Below are 24356 nucleotides of genomic sequence, written 5' to 3'. Positions count from 1 at the left end.
ATTATTTTTACGGATTTATACGGATTCAGAATAAAAAATGCTTTCGATTTAAGATTCATTTTTATTTATTTATAATATTCAAATTTACAATGAAACGAAATGATTTCCTTGTTAAGAAATAAAAAAAAGTCAAAATCACACTGAAAGTTAATCATTTTCCAAATTCATTTCCTGGCCACACAATGTCTTGAATTTTACTGAGTTGCTTAGTGTTTTCTTTCATATATACCAACATCTCAACCTTTGAGATTGAAAGATTGGTTCTTCTAGAGCTGTATATATTCCCTGCTGTTGAGAAAACTCTTTCAGATGTTGATGATGCAGCAGGTATACAGAGGTTTTTTCTGGCCAGCCTTGACATTATTGGGTAAATATACCCAATGGTATTGGGTATATTTACTGGTTTTGTTTCCAGAATTCCAGTACATTTGTATTAGCTGGAACCGGTTTTGAATTAAAAAAAACCCTCAATTTCAGCAGAAATGGCTTTCTTGGTGCTTGTTTCACCTCCAGGATTAATGTAACCTGCACCAAACACTTTCTTCCTCAGTTGTTCAGTGAAATCAAAGTCGTCATCATCTTCATCATCCAACATTGAAGGGGAAGGAGTGCTTTGGCTAGCCAAAATTTCTTTTTTTGACAGTTCTTCCATAGCTTTTTTTACTGCAGTTTTGACTACTTCAAATTTTTCCCCCTCATCCACAAAGCACATGCCGTTGCTGTTAGGTTCTAAAAAATGAGCTATAGAAAATTCAATATTCATCAACTCCCCTTCGAATCTTTTGTTTAGATCTTCATTGAAGTAGTGAGCAAGCTCTGATGACACCTCGGTTTTTGGCTTGATCATCTCCCTTGCTAATCTTCCTCTGATGTTGTATAGGCAATTAATAACGGAACAGATGCTAACATTCTTTTCACTGCTGCATTTCTCAGAGAATTCTGAGAAGCCTCTCAGAAGCCGGATGACAGATTGAATAGATTCCACTTCATCATCTGTTGGTAAAAGATCTATGAACTTACAACCTCCAGAAACAGTAGGGTTCGGATTATTTAAAGAATGCATCGCCGGAAGAAGATCCACCACAGACTCCATTTGATGGAGGTCAGAGTTCCATCTTGTGGGGCATCTCTGTACTAACTTCGTTCTGGAGTTTTTTAAGGCTTTGGCAGCATTAACTAAAGTCATAGCTTTTTGAGAGGACTGGTTGAAGTGACCTACTAATTTTGTTATTTTGTGGTTGAGAATTGACCATTTTGGACATCTTTTATCATCGACAGCACCACTGACAACTAGATTTAGACGGTGGTCGACACACCAAATTGCACTTTGAACCCCAATTGATTTCCTAACACCTGCTTGGACATTAGCTGCACCGTCGACTGTTATCCAGGTTTTGACTCCAAAATCAAGTTCCAGTTTGTTGATAGATTCATTGAGCTTCTTGGCAATATTGTCGGCAGTATGTTGTTCGGGGAAGTAGGACATTTCTACCAAGAAGCGCTTTAATTGGAACTTTGAATCTATATAGTGGAGTGTAAGGCTCATGAAAGACAAATTGGTGTGATCAGTGGTCCACACGTCGGATGTAAAGGCCACTCCATCAAGATTTGACTTGTCTGAATTGAAAATGTTTTTTACTTGTTTCTTGATGAATTTAAAAAGGAGAGGAATGTATTTTGTAGATATATTCTTTGCTGTAATGGCTCTGAATTGACCGTTGGTTGCAGTTCTCATCATCCGGGTGAATGCGTCAGTTTCTACAATAGAAAATGGTTGAGTGTCCTCAATCACCCATTTAGTAATGTCAACAACAGTTCTTATTTGATTGATGTCAGTAACTTCCCATTCAGGTTTGGTAGCCTGTTTTCTGCCTTGCAGTGTCTGTGTGTTGGAAGTGCCACAAGTTCCACTTGGTCCAGGCTGTGGCGATACTGGTGTATCTTTTTGTGTTTGTGGACATCTCCTCTTTTTTCCTCTTTCTTGTGTTTGTTCAAAATCTGAGTCTTCAGAGGCAAGCTCATCAAAAATGTCTGGTATTGTTGATTTTTGCTTGTCTTTCCTTTCTAATTGTTTATATAAATTCAAGTGGACTCTTTTCAAATGGTTCCTTAAAGGACTTGTGGTGCTTTTATTGATTAAGTATATTTTGCCACAGGCCTTGCATTTTGCCTTGTTTTCCTCCACATTGTTGAAGAATTCCCAAATATTAGACAGCTTAGGCATCTGAAAAGAAAAAAAAGTGAAAAAAAAAAAAAAAAAAGGAACGAATCGGATTGAGTTTGCCATATCGGATCGGACGAATATTTCGGATTATTTATTGAATTTAAAACCCACAAAAACGGATCAGATTGTTAATAAGGATTACTTTTCGGATTAAAAATTCGAAAACACGGATCAAATCACATTTTCGATTTACTGACTTTTTATTGAAATATTTGCCTCAATATTTCCTTAATATTTGCCTTAATAAAACGTGATAGTTTTTTATGCATACAAACAGTTTCCGAAAAAGAACTAATTATTTATTAAGTTATTTGAAAATTTTCCTTAATATTCGTCTTAACAATAAATGATATTTTAGAGGCATGCATAAAGTTTTCAATAAAAGAACTAATTATTTGTCTTAATTATTGAAATGAGCGTAACAATTTTTCAAACTAGTTTTTATCTCTATTTCTATTTTTATTTCTGTTAATATTTAAGTAGAAGAAATATTACAATATAAATTTTATCGGACCAATCCACTAATTGAAGCAATCCGCAAAGCGAAATAATTCGCAAAGGAACTCGATCCACAAAAAAAAAAAAAAAAAAACCGCAAAAGTTCAGTTCGAAATATTCTTAACTTTTAAATCAAATTAATATAATAATGGCTTACCGTAATAAATGTAGGTGAAGAATAGTAGACTTGATCTGTTGAACGAATTGTTGTAGGTTAAGATTTCCAAATACAACTGATTGAAAATAAAAAAGAAATCCACTATTTATAGGACGCGCACATAATTTTTTTTTGGACCACACCATTTAATGGTGACGCGAACGGAACGCGATTCGTATAATTCGCTAAACGAATTAAAGTTAAATTGATTTGTAAAAATTTTTCGGATTAATAATCCGAACAGCAAAGAGAATCCGCAAAAAAAAAAAATCCGCTAGTGGTTCGTAAAAATTTTTCGGATTGATAATCCGAACAGCGAAGTGAATCCGCAAAAAAAAAAATTCGCTAGTGGTTCGTAAATTAGTTTTCGGATTATTAATCCGAAAAATTTTTACGAACTGACTATTTTAATCCGCAAAATAAGTCGGATTGGCTTTTTGCGGATTTTACGAACCGAATCGGCGGTGCCTACAAATTAGACTTCATTCTGAAATAAACATTTCGCAATATAAATGATTTATTTTAATCCTCAGAAAAATCAGAAGATTTTAATCGATTTTCATTTCTCCTTCTTGCCAGTTCGGCAAGAAATTTTCCTCTAAACAAATTGGATTTCATTCTGATATAAATGAAGACTCCACGGGAAGAAACGGCAGGGTCACATTTTGAAAGTTTCTACTTTTTACACTTTCTAGCTTTACTAAACATGATAGCATATTTTGTATTTGAATTCAAATCAAATAAACGATTTGATGCATATTTAAAGTTTTTCTAAATTTTCCTAAAACTTCGAAACTTATAAAGGTTTAAAAGTTTAACAATGATTTATCTCGAAATGAAAAAATGTGACCCTGCCGTTTCTTCCCGTGGAGTCTTCAAATATTTTGCAATAAAAATGATTCATTTTAATCCTCAGAAAAATCAGAAGATTTTAATCGAATTTCATTTCTTCTTCTTACCAGTTCGGCAAGAAATTTTCCTCTAAACAAATTGGATTTTATTCTGAAATACACATTTTGCAATAAAAATTCAGTTAACTAGACTCCTTAAAAATGTTTGCTTTTTGAGCAGTTTCAGTTAAGGGCAAAACTAGAGTTATGGTTTCTAAAGTAATCTGCGTAAAGGCAAAAAAAGCACAGCAGATTTTTTGATTAGACGCGGGTAGTCAAGCCCAAGCTGCAGTGCAAAAATCTTTTGTGGGAAGAGGAATAGATGGGTGGGGTAGTGAAATTGCTGAAGGCTTGAATTAAGATCTGAAAATTAAAAAAGTTTCTTACAACTATTATTTCAAGTAACTGACAACTAATTGATAGCTACAAAACCAGCCGTAAGAAATAGTACACTGCCGTCTAAATCCAATAAAAGCTCAATAGGGCTAAGATTAGGGGCTTGAGAAGGTCATATCATGTCATCTATTATTGATTTGTAGTGATTCTCCATTTTAATGAATAATTTTAACTATTTTTGTATTATCTTTACTTTTAAAGAAGTCAACTAAGCATTGTAGTGGTGCTTAACTATAAAAAGTACTATTTGGTTACACATGTACAGTCATAATTGTCAATAGTTAAAAACTAGCTAAGATATTTTAAAATGAAGCAATAAAAATAATTTAAACTCACGCTTAAAACTTACGTTCAATGAGTAGATAAAAATAAATTGAAGAAAAAAACATTTTTTCTGAAAGATAAGCATGATATATTGAAATTTCATCGTAATATAGACTGTTCGAAATTAACAACATTTTATAATTACTTGAGTTTAAGGCGTCTTATAACGTTTCTTTTTCAATCGTTTCCTTTGATTAATATTAAGCATTGGGATGTTGTTTTTCCGTTTATAACGAATACACAATTCTTAATCAGTCATTTGAAAGAAATCAATTTTAAATTTTATATATACATTTAGACATGAATTTATAAGATTCTAGAAAGAAATTTGCAATTCCTCACACCTTTATAACTTTGTTTCAGGCCTTTTTAAATAACTATTTTTGCGCGTATTAGCTATTTGATTGAAACCATTAAACTTATTTTTCAGAAGAATAAAGTTACTAATGAATATAAATATTTCAGGCCTTAGTACTTTTACTATTATAAAAGCATAAAATGTTCTATTTTAATTTACTTCAGAAAACTTAAATTAACGTAAAAAACCGATATAAAAGTTGGTTGTTATTTAACGACTACAACGTCAAGAGCTAAGACCTGCTGGTAGATCACTAGATCACAACTTAGTTGTTGCTTATAAGTCTTTACTATAGTTCTTTTTTATTTGTTATTTTATAAAACTTTACAAAAGACTGATATTATTTAAGTCTTTACTATAGTTCTTTTTTATTTGTTATTTTATAAAACTTTACAATACAAAAGACTGATATTATTTAAGTCTTTACTATAGTTCTTTTTTATTTGTTATTTTATAAAACTTTACAATACAAAAGACTGATATTATTTAAGTCTTTACTATAGTTCTTTTTTATTTGTTATTTTATAAAACTTTACAATACAAAAGACTGATATTATTTAAGCTTTAAAATTACATCACAAATTGTTAAAATTATATCATTAACCGCTTGAGTTTCGTTTGCATACTTTGTCATAAATTTACTTTCTTTATGAAAACGCAGATTGTTACAAGTTAAATATATAAGAATGTTTTGGGGTGAAGCCGAATGCAAGTCTAAAAAGCTCCAGTAGCATCTCCAAAAATTCATTTCTCTTTGTTTAAAGTTTGTTTAAAAATAGATGCAAAGTTTTTATGTCAAAAAATATTTTAAAAAACTGATAGAACTATTTTTTAGAATTCTTCGCTAACTTCTCCCCTGAGTCAAAAATGGCTGCTCAAAAGAAAACACACCACAATTGCCTTTTCTATTCAAAGCTTAATTCTAGGAATAGAATACAGCCTCACTGTGATGACTCTCTGGTTATACATTAAAGAAATGGTAAACACAAAATCTCCAAAGTTCTTTTACGCAGCTATATCGATAGCGGAATTGCTTTCTTTAACGTTTGTAACTCCGATTATCGGAAGATTGGTTGATAAAACCCGTATGGTCAGAGTCACTTTTCTAATTTGTAATTGCTTCTTAATTGTTGGAAATGTATTATACAGTCTACATTTTTCACCCTGGTTGTTGGTGGCAGGAAGGTTCTTGTCAGGTTGTGCTGGTTTAGAATCGGTCATGTGCGGCGAATTAGTTCGAAGTTACCCGTCCAGTGAAACAACTTATCAATTATCAATCTTGTCCATAACATTTAACTCTGGATTTATTTTAGGCCCTGGAATTAACTTTTTTTTTTCAAACATAGATTTTTACCTTGGACATTGGCACATAAAGAATGTCAATTTTATTGGGGTTTTCATGGCCATTGTTTGCATCATCATGGAAATATTGAGTTTAACTATGGTTTATGATTTATCGAAAGAATTCGACTTAAAACAAAACGAAGAAAGTAATGCTGAAGTTTCTATAGGAGAAACATCAAATGAAAAAGAGGCAAAACACTCTGGTGATTTACCTTCTTTTCCAAAGAATGAAATCAAGCTTTACGAAGAATCTAATGAAAAGTTGCCGTTGGTTAGTTACGCAAAACAAAATGAGCTTCAAATAAACTTGGTCAATCAACCATCAACTCGCATCAGTATCTTCAAAATTCTAAAACTGTTGTTTACATCGTTTGATTCCTCTGTAATTTTGATTAGCAACTTTTTCATTGAATTTTTTATCGTAACTTTCGATATGTGGCTACCATTGCTGGTTATCGAGACATTACATTTGACTTTATTAGAACTAAACATTTGCGTTTTCGGCGCAGGGACGGCTAGCGTTCTTATATTGTTATTATATTTGTGTAAGACGATGTCTGATGAAAAACTTTTTACAGCGGTTTTGATTGGATTATTAGGACTTGGCATCGTTAATATAAGTTTCATCGTTTTAACCTATAACCATTCTAAAGCTTTGGTTATATTTTTTGGTATTATTTACATGATATGTTTTGCTGGCGCAGGTATTATACCCGAGGTTTTTCTCACAAGTACATTGGCCAAATTTGTTAGTTCAAAGGAACAAGCTTTTGTTGACGGTATTCGTAACTCAATGCATTGCGGTGGATCATTGCTGGCTTTTTCAAGTGCTGCATTTATGTTTGATTACGTGGAGATATTTGCTTCGGTATTTGTAGCAATAACCTTTTGTTGTTTTTTTCTATTAATGGCGAGAAGGAAGCACTTATTAAATCCAATTCCAATCTTTTAACACCATTTTATACAATTAGGTATTTTTTTTTAAAAGTTGGTTAAGTCTTTGAAAAAGCTTTGAAGATATAAAACTTAAGAACCTTAATTACCTGTTTTCTTTTTGCATACAACTAAACTATTTTGTAAAATGATTTCTTTTTTTGCGCGCGATCATCTTTGCGTGGGTGCAATAAATATATAAACCCATTAACAATCATTTATAATATTTCTAACCTTTAAAACATTTACAGAAATGTTAACTCGTTGATAGCCCACTAGAAAAAAAGAAAACTCTAAGGTAAAATTGTTTCCGAAATGTAGAACATCTGAAATAAATTTTCATCGCTTTTAACTTTATGAGATATGCCGTTTATTAACAAATGCGGAATATGTTCTTATTCTCAATTCTATGACCCTTTTAACTGTGTTTTGATGTGAACACAGAAAAGTATAAAGATACTAATATTCCAATTCAAAGGGAACTTTCATCTTAATGCTGCTAAGTTGCAGAACAGTATCTCCAATCTAATCTATTTATTTCAAACCTGGGTTTTAAAAAATTTTGGGCGTAATTCTTTCATATGTAATCTTTTACGCTACATTAAGCACTAGTTTAAAAAGTAAAAGTTAAAACATAAAAGTTTGTTTAGAAGAAATTTATATATTAAATTATAGAAGAAAGACGACAAAATGACACGTAATAAACAATGTTTTCAAACAAAATTTTTTGATGATTATAGTACTGAAACAACACAAAGTGAGTTATGTAAATGCAAAAAAATGCCGAAAGTTGAATTAATTAGTTGATAAATATTAAACTAAAGGCATTTTTAAAGCCTAACATTTAAGTATACGACCGAAGAAAAGTACTTCTCGGAATGACGGTAAATTCAGTTGTTTTTAAAATAACTTATTAAATGTTGTTGTGGTTTTAGGATTGATAATGGATAAAGCTAGTGATGCTTCCCCACGTAAATTAGTTAAAGTAGCTGTTCTTCTACAAGAAACAAATCACAGTCAAAGAAAAATTGCCAAAATTGTCAAAATCTCACAGGCTACAGTTAGAAGAACAAATTCTAAACTCAAAATGGGGGTCAAATTAGAAGCACAGCGAACAGGCTGCCGTGGCCGAAAAAGAATAACAAGTGCTAGAGATGATAGAAAGATTAAAAAGTTATTGAGCAAAATCGTAAGATTCCAGCAATAAAACTGAAAAGCGTTTTGAAGGACCAAGGAATCAAGGTTTCACTTGGATCTTTAAAAAGGCGAAGTTACGAGTTAGGATTCAAGTGCAGAAAGCCACTGAAGAAACCAAAACTTACCACTGCGATGATTAAAAAACGTCTTGCTTGGGCTAAAAAACACTCTTCTTTTTCTCAGGATCACTGGAATAAGGTAGATTTTCCATTTATTCTCTCCTGAAACTTAAACAAATAATATTTTAATATTACAAGTTTTCAAAAGACGCTTTTGCATTAATATCTTACCCAAATTGATTTTACTAATACTTTAAATATTATTAAACATCAATAATTATTGCTATATTCAGGTTGTATTCAGCGATGAATCTTCCTTTCAAACTTTAGAAGACAAAGCCACATTTGTCCGCCGCACACCACGAGAACAACACAAGCCAGAATGTATCGTAAACATGGTAAAGCACCCAGCATCCATAATGATTTGGTCTAGCATATCAAGCAGGGGTACCGGTCAAATTTACATTGTACAAGGGACAATGAAGCAAGATCAGTACAAGACTGTCCTACAGACCACCTTGATTCCACAGATACGAGAGTGGTTTCCTAATGGTGAAAAAATAGTTTTTATACAAGATGGTGCTCCATGCCATTCTGCAAAATCCTTAAAGACATTTCTTGCTAATGAGAGTATCGAGCTTCTTAATTGGCCAGGCAATTCTCCAGGTATGAGTCCTATTGAAAATCTGTGGGAGCAAGTAAAACGCAAAATCAGTGCGGAAATAATGACGAGTAAACAGAAGCTTACAGGACAACTGGTTGATGTATGGGTTCAAGATCCTGAAGTTAAAGCATTGACCTCAAATTGCATAAATAGTATGCCTAGGCGTGTCAAAGCTCTTATAGAGTCAAAAGGACTCACCACCAAGTATTAAGTTTCTTAATATGCTTTGTATGTAATAATATATAGATTATATAACAAAAAAATTAAGTTGCGATTGCTTGTATTGCATTTTAGACACACAAAAAAGACAAGCTAAAAATTGAGTTTAAGTTTAATAATATGAGTAGGTATTGTATATTCATATATATACATATGAATATGTTAACATAAATTTCTTCTTGTTCACCGTATTTCATATTGAAAAGAAGTGTTTTTATTTTTATCATCGCCCGTCTGAGGGACATCTTTGTCTCTCAACCACTCCATTAACGGGTTGTTGTCGGCCATTTTTAAATTTATTTTATTTTCAACAACTTCGATGCGTTTGTTTTTCAACACGATTGCTGAGTTTGCATATTTTAAAGGATCTGTTTGGTTCCTTATTTAAGCGAATAAATTCGTCACAAATAAAGTTGAAATCTATCCAACTTTTTTGCGAAACGAAAAAAATCGCCAGGCGATAAAAAATATTTTTGTGCGCATGCTCAGAAACATTCGCAGCGAAAAAATTCGCTTCGCACGAAGTAATTCAGTTACGAAATTTACCTACATTTTTTTCAACTAAATTTCTACAGCCCTGGTGTCATTAATATGTCAAAATTCTCCATATGGTGATGGTTTGGTAAGGTCAGAGAGGATGGTCAAGTTCCAACTGGTAACTCGTAAGAGAAAGAAAACACTGAGGTCTCAGATTCAGAGGAAGAGATAGATGATGAAAGTAAAAAAGGAGCAATTGCTACTCAAAACACCTTTCAGTTTTAGTACTCAGCAACAGAGGAGCATTTCAGAACACCAGCCAGGAAAAAACTGAGAAATCGTGGTTGTTGTTAGAAGACACATGTAAAAACAAGTGTAACATTTTTTACACAGCTTAAAATTCTCTCAGATCTACAGCAGTATATTTAGTTAAATGTAAAACTAGAGATAGAAAAAAAGAAAAAGTTTTTGCGAAATATTTTTTGTAGCGTTTAAGTATTTCTTAAATACTGATTGATTTGACCAAGTGTTCACTGAGGTCGTCTCTTTTTTTTTTTTGATTAAATTATAGCTTAAGTCGGACTTTAGTTCTTGCTTTTCAACCTAGATGTAATATTTTAGCATGAAACAAAAGAAGTAATTTAAAATTACGCTTAAAAATAGTTAAGTTAGTTAATAAATTTAAATGTCGGAGATATAATCCATGTTCGCGCTTGAAATTAAAATTAAAATTTTTAAAATTAAAAGTTTTTCTTAATTACATGATTTTACGGCTTCTATAACATTTCTTTTTCAATCGTTTCCTATGATTAAAAATAAGCATTGACTAATTTCAATCACAAGAAAAGATGTTGAACTACACAAAGTGTGTTAAGCAAACACCAAGAAATGCCAAAAGCAGTGTACGACTGATGAAAAGTACTCTATAAACTGCTCATACTGATCGCTCTCTTAAATAAAGTAACCTTAAGGTTTATGTTTGTTTTCAATTACCAAAATACTGCCTGGTTTTTACTGTTGAAAAATGTTTTAAGTTTTCTAAAAGAAGCGAAAATTCTTTCGAATGCAATTAAACAGAAAAGCAAGTTATAAAACACGTTACTCTTATGAAATATATGATTCATTCTTGTGAATTTTAATTTTATAACAGTATCTACGACTACCTTTTAACAAAAATCTTTATTATTTTTAAAGAAAAAAGTTATTGAAAAGACGAATTTTGATCGAGGAATAAAAATGGAATATCCTTGAAAAAAATGTTTTTAATACATAAGTGTAACTATAAAAATAGCCGTTTTTTAATCTACACGATCCTAGGCGTTAGGGTAAGGACGTTTTTATTGCGGTCTTCGAAAAGCCATGATATGTAGATTAATGAAGAAACACCAAAACATTTCTGAAACATTCTTTTATATAGGCTGTGACAATTCCCGTTTTCCGGGAAACGAAAGCGGGAATTTCCGGGAACGGGATTCATTTCCCGGACTTGGAAAAAAACGGGAACGGGAATTCCCGTTCCCGTATTTTAAAAAGCGGGAACGGGAAAATCCCGTTCCTGTTCCCGCTTTTCACCTGGAACGTCTAATATTTCCTGGTTTTTTTTCCTGCTTTTTTTTTTCTTTTTTTTTCCTGGTTATATAATTTGTTTGTTTTTTTTGTGGTTTATTTTGGTTTAGGTGTTTGTTTTTTTTTGGATTCTTTTTTATTTTTTTTTTTTATTTTTTAAATTTATTAACTTAACAACATAGAAGACTTTTACAACATAGAAGATTTTTACAACATAGAAGACACACAGGGGAGTTTTAATAAAAGCTATGTACCTAAAAAAAAAAAAGGAAAAAAGGTTAATTCTAACTAATAACTTATATTCAAAGGAAAATAAGGTAATTAACAAGAAAGATACCAAAGATATGAAGAAAGTTAGTAAAGAAAAGACGCAAGTTAGCAAAGAAAAGAAGAAATTAGTAAAGAAAAGAAAAAAGTTAATAAAGAAAAGAAGAAAGTTAGTAAAGAAAAGACGAAAGTTAGTAAAGAAAAGAAGAAGTTAGTAAAGAAAAGAAAAAATTAGTAAAGAAATGAAGAAAGTTAGTAAAGAAAAGACGAAAGTTAGTAAAGAAACGAAGAAAGTTAGTAAAGAAAAGAAGAAAGTTAGTAAAGAAAAGAAGAAAGTTAGTAAAGAAAAGAAGAAGTTAGTAAAGAAAAGACGAAAGTTAGTAAAGAAACGAAGAAAGTTAGTAAAGAAAAGACGAAAGTTAGTAAAGAAAAGAAGAAAGTTAGTAAAGAAAAGACGCAAGTTAGCAAAGAAAAGAAGAAATTAGTAAAGAAAAGAAAAAAGTTAATAAAGAAAAGAAGAAAGTTAGTAAAGAAAAGACGAAAGTTAGTAAAGAAAAGAAGAAGTTAGTAAAGAAAAGAAAAAATTAGTAAAGAAATGAAGAAAGTTAGTAAAGAAACGAAGAAAGTTAGTAAAGAAAAGAAGAAAGTTAGTAAAGAAACGAAGAAAGTTAGTAAAGAAAAGAAGAAAGTTAGTAAAGAAAAGAAGAAAGTTAGTAAAGAAACGAAGAAAGTTAGTAAAGAAAAGAAGAAGTTAGTAAAGAAAAGACGAAAGTTAGTAAAGAAACGAAGAAAGTTAGTAAAGAAAAGAAGAAAGTTAGTAAAGAAAAGACGAAAGTTAGTAAAGAAAAGAAGAAGTTAGTAAAGAAAAGAAGAAAGTTAGTAAAGAAAAGAAGAAATTAGTAAAGAAAAGAAAAAATTAGTAAAGAAAAGAAGAAGTTAGTAAAGAAAAGAAGAAAGTTAGTAAAGAAAAGAAGAAATTAGTAAAGAAAAGAAGAAAGTTAGTAAAGAAACGAAGAAAGTTAGTAAAGAAAAGAAGAAAGTTAGTAAAGAAAAGAAGAAAGTTAGTAAAGAAAAGAAGAAGTTAGTAAAGAAAAGACGAAAGTTAGTAAAGAAACGAAGAAAGTTAGTAAAGAAAAGAAGAAAGTTAGTAAAGAAAAGACGAAAGTTAGTAAAGAAAAGAAGAAGTTAGTAAAGAAAAGAAGAAAGTTAGTAAAGAAAAGAAGAAATTAGTAAAGAAAAGAAAAAATTAGTAAAGAAAAGAAGAAAGTTAGTAAAGAAACGAAGAAAGTTAGTAAAGAAAAGAAGAAAGTTAGTAAAGAAAAGAAGAAAGTTAGTAAGGAAAAGAAGAAAGTTAGCAAAGAAAAGAAGAAAGTTAGCAAAGAAACGAAGACAGTAAACTACTTAAAAAAATTATAATTAGGTCTTAAACCTAATTATAATTTTAAATTATTATAATATTTATATATATTTACCTTATAGTTATAGTAGTTTGTTCCTAGTATTAGTACCAAATTTATAACATAAATCTTAAAATCTTAAAATAAACGGGAATATATGCGCGCAAATCATAAAATAGCGGGAATCCCGTAAAAAAGCGGGAAACTTGGTAAAATGCGGGAAACTTGTAAAAATACGGCTTTTCCCGTATTTCTTATATTATATTATAATATATAAATATATATATTATAATATATAAATATATAAATATGTATATATATAATATATAAATATATATATTATATATATAATATATATATAATATATATATATTATATCATAATATATAAATATATATATATTATATATTATAATATAATAATTACGGGAAAACCCCGTAACATCGAATGACGTACGGGAACAGGAACGGGAATTTCCTGTTCCCGTATTTTATTTATTACGGGAACAGGATCCCGTTCCCGTATTTTAAATACCAAAAGCAGGAACAGGATCCCGCTCCCGTAGTTCCCGTAAATACGGGAACTTGGCGCACTCTACTTTTATATTTGACAAATAAAATAAATCTTTCACGGGGGAGGGGCGGGGTGTGTGTTTTACATGTAGCATTAAAATGTTAATAGTTTTACATGTATTCAACTTCATCCATAAAAAGATTAAATAAATATTCAACAAACAACAAGGACAACAAAGTACGAATCCAATTTAAAAAAATTGGTATGATAAAAAGCGACATGTTCTTTTGAGGTGAACACTCTATTTCCATCAGTTTGACAAAAAAAAATTTTTTTTCTATTGTTATCTTTGAGGCTAATATCCATAACCCATAAAGAGTTTTGCTGTATATTCTACTGGAGCTGCTTCCTTTTTTTTTTTTTTTTGGGGGGGGGGGGGGGGGAAGCAGACCTTTGAGGCTATTATCTCAATATCCATAGGGCATTGCTTTTTTTTCCGAGCCATAAAAATTTGCACACAAATTTCAAACTTTTGACGGGTAGTTCCTTTTAAATGCAGCAGGCCAATTTAGAGAATACAGTCCTGTAAACAACCTTAACAGCATGAGTAGTAGTACTTGCGCATGGTTTGGAGCCAGACATTAGTAGTGTTGTTATCAAATTTAGGGCTCAGTAATTCTTGCTTAATTATGCTGCATATTGAATAAAGCATCATTGTTAAAAAGAAATCTCGAATTTCTACGATCAAATTTAATCTTAATTAAAGACAAGCTGCTTTTTTTAGTCGTTTATATTCGTATAACTACGTCGTGAGATAAACCTTGCTCCTAATAGGAATTATCCCAACTTATATCCTTAAAAAAATTGCGGAAAAATGAAAGGCAGGGGGAGACTATTGAAAAATCATACATTTCTTTAACATTTAGATCGCTTTCGGTTTCTATTTCCGGAGCTTGCGCACGAAAACAGCGCTGTTTCGCTTAAATAAAAAAAACGTTCGTCTCTTTGGTCTGTGTGAAACGTAATTATTAACTATTGCTAGGCCTTAGCAATAGTTAATAATTACGTTTTAGCTTAGCTTAGGCAAAATCTCTTTTTTTGACAACTGCTGTTCAAAACGAAACTTTTCGTCAATTAATAGAACAAATAGTTACAAAGACTTCGTGTGCAACAATTAAACAATAAAAAAATGAAAAAAAAAAACCATGGAAAAATGTGTTGAAAACGTTTATTCCTTAAATAAATTTTAAAAAACCATCAATTTTTAAAGTCGGTAAAACATAAAAAAAAATATTTCGTCTTTTTTTTACAGCTTTATGCATGATTTGTTTCAAATATTTTTCTTATGAATAAGAATCTCACTTTCTTAAAAACTCGTGAGGGGTAAAAGTTTCTTTTTCACTTTTTACTAAAAGATAAATAAACAATGTTAACTTTATACCGCAGACCAAAAGAAAAACCAATGCGAAGAAAGTTAAAAGGCAACATTAAAAGATTGGCTTTGAGTTTATTAAATATTTTCTTCTCACTATCAGTAAGATGACAAACAAAAGTGATAACGCTATATTTAAGGAAGCAAACACCTTGATGTAATTAAACGTAAATACAGCAGTTGAAAAACCCAACAATGCACCAGCACAGCGCATCCAGTAGCGAATACCATCCACAAAAGCTTGTTCCTTTGAATTGACTAGAGATGCTAAAGTGTTTGTGAGATAAACGTCGGGGATAATACCTGCTCCAGCAAAACATACCATGTAAATAACACCAAAACAAAGTACCAGCGCTTTGGATTGAACATTCGTTAGAACAATAAAACTTATATCAACTGTACAAAGCCCTAACAACCCGACCAACACCGCTACAAACACTTTTTCATTTGAAACTGGTTTACACAAATACAATAGCAAAATAAAAACGGTAGTTGCACCTGTGCCAAAAACGCAAACGTTTAATTCTAATATAGTCAATTGTAGTGTTTCAATTACAAGTAACGGCAGCCACATATCAAATGTGACAAGAAAAAAGATGACGAAAAACGAGCAAAACAAAATCAGCGAAGAATCGAACGATGTAAACAGTAGTTTTAGAATCTTGAAGATAGTAAAGTGAGTTTTTTTAAATTCTATTTCTTCCTCTTCGGTTTCAAAAACTTTAGCATTATTCTCTTCGTTTTGTTTTAAGTCGAATTCTTTCGATAAATCATGAATCATAGTGAAACTCAATATTTCCATGATGATGCAAACGATGGCCATGAAAACCCCGATAAAATTGACATTCTTTAAATGCCAACCCCCGAGGTAAAAATCAACGTTGGAAAATAGAAAGTTAATCCCAGGGCCTAAAATAAATCCAGAATTAAATGTTATGGACAAGATCGATAATTGATAAGTCGTCTTGCTGGATGGATAACTTCGAATTATTTCGCCGCACATGACCGAATTTAAACCAGCACAACCTGACAAGAATCTTCCTGTCACCAACAACCAGGGTGAAAAATATAGGCTATACAATACATTTCCAACAATTAAGAAGCAGTTGCAAATTAGAAAAGTGGCTCTAACCATACGGGTTTGATCAACCACTCTTCCGATAATTGGGGTTAAAAACGCGGACGCTAGCAAATACGCAACCGATACAGCTGCGTAAAAAAGTTTCGGCGAACTTGTGTTTACTGTTTCTTTAATGTACAACCAGAGAGTCAAAAGAGTGAGACTGTATTCTATTCCTAGAATTAAGCTTTGAATAGAGAAAGCAATTGTGGTGTGTTTTCTTTTTATCAGCCATTTTTGATTTTGGAGAGAACTTAGCGGAGAATCCTAAATGGAAGCGTTCTAATTAAAAGTAAATCATCTTTTATTTTTACACATATAAGTTTTATCCTTCATACAATATAAAAAGAAAAAACCTAAAGCTTCTGCCTGCCCGTCGATACAATAAAGTCAATAACCTAGATATTGAGATAACAGGCACGAATTCAGAAAGATAAAAGAAATAATTTATTAACATAAGTAGACAATATGCTTTTCTTTTAAAAACAGCGCTTAGAGTTTTTCTTTAATCTAATATTTTAAGGGGAAAGTTAATTATATTTTAAGCGGAAAGTAAAAATATGAAACGATAACTTCATTGAATTTTGATAGTTGCGCTGATTGTTTAAAATTTTTTTTGTCATTGAAAAAAACAAGTTTATGGTAAAAAGAGATTTTTTCAGAATTTTTTTCTGCACTTTCTTCAAATTTATTTTATTGCTACATTTTTCATGAACAAAAAAATGCTAAAATTAAAAATATATGAAATACAGAAATGTTTAAAAAAAAAAAAGATTTAAAGATAAATCACTTGTAAAAAAAACACTTTAATAAAGAATATTAAATCCTTTTTTCAATAAATAATCTCTTGATGAGTAATGGTCTTCTAAGACTCAGTGATAACATTATACCCCCGAATGGTTATTTAAACTTTTGTTTGATTTTTTCTGAACTTTCTTGCACACTAGATTATCTTCATTTTTTTTTAATATCCAAGCAATTGTTAATGTGTATGAAGCACTCAAAAAAAAATTAATTCACGCTAAGTAGAAAATCCACAACCATGTTCTCTTTTAACAAGAACAATATCGGACAAAACATGGTGGACAAACACAAAATTCAAAGCAAAAATTGACCTTACACTGAATAAAAAAATGCGGAAAAGAAATTGAACATATTAATTTTTAAATAGCTATAACTTTATGATTTCGTGGCTGTTATCTCATTTTCTCGGCTATTTACTTTGTTGTGTCGGCGGACATTCTATATGTTTTCCTTTTTCTAATGTTTTCCTTTTTCTGAAAAATAACAACTTTACCTCATTTTACGGAAGTATTTTCATATTTTTTATCTTCTATTTTTAAACATTTTTTTATGTATTCAAAATTATTTTGTTTATAAAATAGATATCTTATAAAACTTGCTTTGAAAACAAGTTACTTAAGCAAATAAGATACTAATGCCAGTACGATACTAAACCTTAAAAAGACAGCGGGCGGGGCATTTCACTGTTCTAGAAGGCTTTAACTTTACATGTCATTGGCTCACAAATTTGATCCGTTTGATCTGCAATATCACAACATCTTCATGAGGATGTAAAACGTACCCTGTTAACCTTTGAGGTTAAGCAAGCAGGATGCATGTAAGATAGTTCAGTTTTCTTCTTTCAATTCAAAAGCTACTTTAACTAGATCTGCTTTTATGGAAGGTGCTGGGTTTTCAAAATATGTTATTACTTTTTTAGTGTTACTTATTCATTTTACTTTAAGTTGTTGTATAGCATTTTATTATCTTAGGCAAGTATTATCATAAATAAACTAACTTTGCTTAAAGAACTTATTTCAATGAGATTCTTTTATTTTCTGCTTTATTAGTTAAAGAAAGAGTTAAAAAAAACTAGGCACTCGATTAACGTGGAAGTCGATGCCTAATATTTTAAAACTTTTTCATTAGCTTATTGTTATCAGGCAATAGAAAATAGGTTTAGAATTCGACTCTTGTTTGATTTTGATAGGATATCTTACTGTTTCAAAATCGCGATTACGCAATACAGGTGTCGAAGGTATTGGTTGTATGTATCGTTTTGGTACCAATGGTATTATTTGGTATCGCAGCTCGATTTTTCTCGAGCATTTGAATTTAATAAGCAGTTAGTAATTTGAAATAGTAAATTTATATTATAACTGAAAGTTGTATAATTGGCTCATAGTATAATTGAAATTCCCAAGGATCGCGTGGTATCGTATGACTTCATACCTATCTCTTGATGTTTCATATGATATCGCAATTTTAATTATACCTCACGCGGTAACGTCTCGTCTGGTAATCTCTTTCATTCCGTGTTAAACATTCAACAACTAAAGTTAACTTAATCTTCATTTACAATGCCTCCTACAACATCTTTAATCTTGAATTATTTCAACAAAAATAAAGTTAAGTACAAGTAAGTAATAATATAAGAGCAATTCTTTTGTATTCCAAATGAGATTAAATGGTATTTTACAAACATACTTCTTTACAAACATCTGCGAATATAATGACTTCCTAAAAATTCCCTTTATCTTGACTAGAATTCAAACAAAAACTTGTAACTTTTTTTTAACAAGATCAAGAATATTTTCACTGATTCATATTCTATAATCAAATGGCCAAACGTTAAAGTGTTATTCAGATTTTTGTAGTGAAGTACACACTCTCGGTTAAATAAGAATCAAGAATGTTTGCATGTTCATGGTAGCATTTTAGGGGTGTTGCTGCGGGGACGTTCGTAAATTTAATATACTTGTGCTTTCATGATAGCAAGCACTTGCCGTACATGAAACGCAAGATTGTTGAAATTTCTTCTGATTATGTAGTTACCTTTTCCTCATTTCAGTCTTTGAGTTATAGTTAGGCGCCTGATATATTAGATGTGTAATAAGAAAAAACTGAAATATTTGACCAACCTCTCTTAATCAGCGCACTAACGTTTTAGTGAAGTTAGATGTGTAAAACCAGGGCTGTGGAGTCGGAGTCGGAGTCGGAGCTCATTTTGGCTGGAGTCGGAGTCGGAAAAATTGTACCGACTCCGACTCCGGTTTAAAAAAAATCTTTCAAAGTTTCATAATTTTCATAAGGATTTTATAGATGTTACAAAACTACAAGTCCCAGGATGGTCCGAATGCTGTAGGATATCCAGAAACAATGGGAATTGTAGTTTGCAACAACTGGAGGACAAGGAGTTTGACATGTTATTTTTAGGCCTTTAAAACAGTGATAAGCAATAGGGTATTTTGCTGCTTATCACTGAGAATCATATATCACCTCCCTTGCGCTCTCCTCTACCTTCCCTTAAACTATATAACTTCATGATCCCCTAACTCCCGACTTAAATTGTCTGGCACTGTGCTACATATTCTTAGTAGAAAGCTAGGCGTGCCACCACCAAGCACTAAAGAGTTGCTCCACAAACAGAAAGACTGTAAGTATTCAATTAACTTTGTTTCTCTGGAGAGAGAGAATATTAGAAAATTAGTGATTGAAGAAGCTGTTAAACAAAAAGAAGAACTAAATGAATGTCTCAAGGGACGCTTTGTGTTTCTTAACAGAGTGAACTATTTTGTAATCATTGTTTAATTCTTTTTTGAAAAAAATGAAGCAGTTACCAAGACATTGGGAGTAAAAGACGCCAAAACTAATCACACCAGCGAATTTCTCCAGGTCTTAGTAGAAAAGATTCTTAAAGAATATGAACTTAAAGAAGAACAAGTTCTTTCATGTTTGAAATATTGTCCAACTGACAATATTTCAAACATGATTTTGACAAATTCATAATGCTATTAGCGACTGCATAAGAGTTTATTGCATAACAAGAGTTCAGAAAAGTTGTTTGTTCAGAAATTGTTTTCTTATAAATATTGTTTAAGGCACTAAGTGGTTGGATTATTTGTATCATATGATGAAATAGCCAATGTTAACATTTTACTACAGTTATTTGTTGTCACAAACAAATAACTGTGGTAAAACAAACAACTATTTGTTGTTACAAATTGGTTACTTATGAAGGAGTCGGAGTCGGAGTCGGGAGTCGGAGTCGGAGTCGGAGTCGGTACATGATAAAATCAAGGAGTCGGAGTCGGAGTCGGAGTCGAAACAGCAGCTTACCGACTCCACAGCCCTGTGTAAAACACGTTCCATGGGCAAATGTTCTACTGGAATGTTTTGTTTTACAGTTTTTCTGCGACAAGTATTTTTTTAATTTTTCTCGACATGAGTATCGGTTTTTCTCATAACTTACGAGTAAAAGTAAGATTTGTATCGTTTCAAATGAGAAGTAAGGATAACAGGCCGACATTCCCTCGTTAATAATAATTCAGATTGGTATTGTTAAAAATGTGCCTAATACTTTAAGTTTTGAGTTTACTTGCAGTTGGTCGCAACAACCATATTCTAAAAATGTGCCTTAAACTATACTTTACGTTTCGAGTTATCTTGCAGTTGGTCGCAGCAACCATATAATTCTAAAAAAGATTATTTTAAGACTCAAAAAATTTTATGTCATTCGCAGCTATGTTTTTTAAGATGTTGTTCTAAGTTTACTAATTTTATAAACTTATTAACTGTAATGTCATATTTTCATTTCTCTGCTTTCGAATTTGAATTCGTCGAATTCAAGTTAATAATTCGTCGAAGTTGAATTCGGTCCATCATTGATATTCCTCTAGGTTAATTTATAACTTAAATGATCATATCAACAGTAGTGGATTGTAAAGGTTTTGTTTCTTTCGTTGAAAGAGGATTTTTCTCAAGGCGTTAGTTTACTGGGGACAATATTCTGCGCGGATAACTATTTGGGGCTTTTATCTTTTATCAGCGTCAACAATAAAAAGTCCTTACGAAACTGACGTTTCAACCATTTAAAAAAACCACAAAGTATTGTTCGCAAAAATAGATGCTACCCACAAATTTTAAGTACTCGACAGATCTTTAACAAAAACCATCCTAGGAAATTGCTCATTGTGAATATAAATTGATTGGAATGTTTGCATCTTGACACATACTTTCTGATTTTGCTTGTTAAGCATTGATTTTAATTTTTATAAAAATTATAAATGATGAAATATGAATAAGTAAGGAATTAACGGGTCTATATTTTATTTTTCGTTGTTTTTAATTTAATAATGGATAATTTTTTTGCTCTGTGATTTTAAGTATAATTCTGTTTTTGATTGAAAAAAAAAATATTTATTTATGGTTTTAATTCCGTATTTTTAAATTTATTCTCAATTAGTACATGGCTAAAATTTACATTTCTTAAAGACGGCGTTTTGAAAATATTTATTTAATTCTTCAACAAAACGGACGCCTGTTGATAAACGTATCGGCAAATAGTATCTCAACCTCATATAACAGAGAATAGAGGAGGGATTTTTTGAAAAATAACGTAATCTTTTTATAGATCTATAAATTTTAAAAATTAGATACAAATTAAGTTATCCTTGACAAAGATTAAACTTAATGTTTTTTAAACAATGAAATTATAGTCCTACTACACCTGAATCTGAAAATAATCCCTTTATCCTTAGGGATTTCGCAAATAAAAATGGTCATTATGTTAATCTTAATACAGGTCGTAATAACTGTGATGTCTGTGTAGTTGAAATCTTGATTTAAGATTATTTCCGGGGAGAAATCTTTCAATTTTAAAAGTTGTTGATTTTGTAAAATATATTTGTTTTTAAGATTTGGGCTTTTATTAATTACCATAATTCTTCTTTGTTTTTTTAACTCATTAAATTAATTTTTTTAGTTCAAACACTTAATTTCCTATTGGATAAAAATAATGTCTATATTATTCTTAATTGTATTAGCTTCCTACCTCTCCCCTATACAATTTTTAATACCTTTTAACTATTAGTTTCGGTTAGAAAAATGAGAATTTTTAAGTGTTATGTCAGAAAGAATCGAAAATTTCAATATTATTAATTTTTCTTAAGAAGCCCGGAATTATTTTGTCCTGTTTGAATACGCATTACATCAGCAAAAGTGTTAAGGAAAAGCTGATGATTAACTATTTATGAAGTATGACGGTAAAACTAATTATGACCTAATTACCACTTTATATTAGCTTTACAAGTCGTCTTTGAAATTTTTCTATTAAAGTTTTCTTTAAAAAATGACTTACTTCAGGTTTTTTATTTTCCTGTAAGCAATTTAAAAGACGATCTCAATTAAAAGGAGGTAAAAAAAAACAGCGCAAAATGAGGTTTATAAAAAAACTTATATATTTTGTTTAAGAAAAAGGTTCACATCTAACTCCTTCGATCAGCAAATTACACAAATAATATGTGCAAATGTTTTGAATCCATTACCGCTCAAAAATGTAAAGTCCACTTTCCTTTTTATGTAATTTTTTTAGCATTGTTATTTCTCGTAATTTTCCGAAGATTTATTTTTAGGTTTAGATTTAATTTTTAATTTAATCATTATAAATTGTGAAAAGTAGTAAAATATTTTCATCAAAAAAAGATAATGCTGTTGTTTATTGCCGTAAATCAAATTAAACACGGAGAGGGGGAGCTGCGCAGAGTACATTAGAAGAATGTGAGACTTTTTGGGATAAAAAAACGAGGAAACAGATACTGATTCGACGGAGCATTCGAAATCGAAGAATGAGTAAACAAGAATAGTCAGTAACGGGCCCTAAAAATGTAAATAGAAATGTCATTAAGTTTTAGAATTTCATTCTGTCATAATTAAATGCTGTCAATAAAACTTTTAATTGGACAACAATTTTTAGCACAGATAACGATCCTAAGCAATCTTCAAATTTATGCGGAGGATGCTTATACTTTCATTCACCATTTCTTTTACATATGAATAATTGGATTGCGAGAAATTCTTTTATTTAATGTCTATGGATTTTAGTTCACTAAAACTTAGAGAAATTGCAATAGAAATTTCGATTCGGCAATGCTAGGAAAATGCAGCTTTTTATTCTTCCACATTCTTTGTCTTTTTTAGCAGTTTTATTTGTGTGGAAAATATTTTCACGAAACTTTTTAGCAGTTTTAATTGTGTCGTGAGTTTTTGAACTTTTTAGCAGTTTTAACTGTGTGTTAAGTTAAATAAAATCTGTAATTAAACAAATGAACAAAATGCTAAACTTTTTAACTTTCTTTTAATTAACTTATTTCCCCCATCTTTAACAACAATCGAGGTTTATTTAAATGCAATCGAGGTCATATTGTGAGAGAGGCTGTAGGTATAAGAAAAAACTTATTTCTGGTTTCAGCTCCTAAAAATATTTATGGCTCAGCTGCATTTGTTTAAAAAGCTTTCACAAACTGTTGGCCTATGTTATTTTTTTGCTGAGAAAATTCGAGTTTTGCATATGGACTTACTATTTAACACGTTTGCTGCCGAGCTATTTTAAACTATGCATTATTTCTTTGCCGAGCCATAATGTCTGCAATGATTAATTTTTGCCAAGGCTGTTTTGCGTGGTTTCATTCTCATCGCCAAGGCTAGATATCAACATTTCAATAAAAAAAATATTTTTAATCTAAAATAATTCTATAGTATTTCTTATTCTGAATATAACTGACAAAAAAAAAGCACTACGAGTATACTCGTAGTTGGCAAATAAATGACGCCAACTTACTACGAGTATACTCGTAGTTGGCAGCGAAAGTGCTAAAGAGGAAGAAAAAAAAGCAAAAATACTTAAGTGGCCACAAAAAATCAAAAAGGAAAGTTTTATATCATTCTTACCATTAGCAAGCACTGTTTTATCGAATGTTACATGTAATTGACGAGACAATTAATTTTGCTTTAATCAGATGTTACGTATGATATACGAGACAGTTAAAGCTTATAAATTAGCTCATAATGGAAAGGAAATTTGTACGGCGAAGTGTGATAATTAGATTATTTTTGGACATAAAACACTAACAATGTGAAATATTTAGTATTTTGTCCATTTCAAAAAGAATTGAACCCACTTAAGAAATTTTAGTTTTGAGGGGTCGATAAAATAGATTGTTTGCTTGCTTATATCACTTTCTTTGGTTTAGCACAACAAGGATTCTAGATAATTATATCCCACATCAAAAATTCACTTTAATGCTCCATCAAAAAAGGGCTAAAACATTTTTTGTTAGACTTTAATGAAGTATTAAAAGTTAAGCCAATACGTTTTAATCGTCGAATAAATTTATATTAAGTCTGCAGGGTGTCTGATAAAAGCAATAAGGTTACTTTAACGACATTACTATGCAAACAAAGATATCGATAAAAACTTTTCTGTCTCAAAAAACCCATTTGGTGCATTTTTCATATCGTTAAAGATTTACCACATTGTT

General features: G+C 30.9%; 1 protein-coding gene across 1 annotated transcript; it reads right to left on the bottom strand.

Annotated features, from left to right (window-relative positions):
• Window positions 1-14697: 14697 nt before the first annotated feature.
• Window positions 14698-23891, bottom strand: LOC149889151 (uncharacterized). The gene is made up of 2 exons (XM_090088355.1): window positions 23767-23891; window positions 14698-16302 (listed from the first exon to the last, which is right to left on the bottom strand). Exons 1-2 carry the CDS (start codon window positions 23767-23769, stop codon window positions 14971-14973), a joined length of 1335 nt encoding a protein of 444 aa, XP_089944481.1. The 5' UTR covers window positions 23770-23891; the 3' UTR covers window positions 14698-14970.
• Window positions 23892-24356: the final 465 nt, after the last annotated feature.

The sequence above is a fragment of the Hydra viridissima genome, unplaced genomic scaffold (assembly GCF_058129835.1).
Source record: "Hydra viridissima isolate aposymbiotic clone 2 unplaced genomic scaffold, HvirCarnegie_v1 scaffold_5, whole genome shotgun sequence".
NCBI classification, from domain to species: Eukaryota; Metazoa; Cnidaria; class Hydrozoa; order Anthoathecata; family Hydridae; genus Hydra; species Hydra viridissima.
The sequence above is the reverse complement of the archived record's forward strand: the minus strand, read 5'-3'. Positions and strand labels throughout refer to the sequence as shown.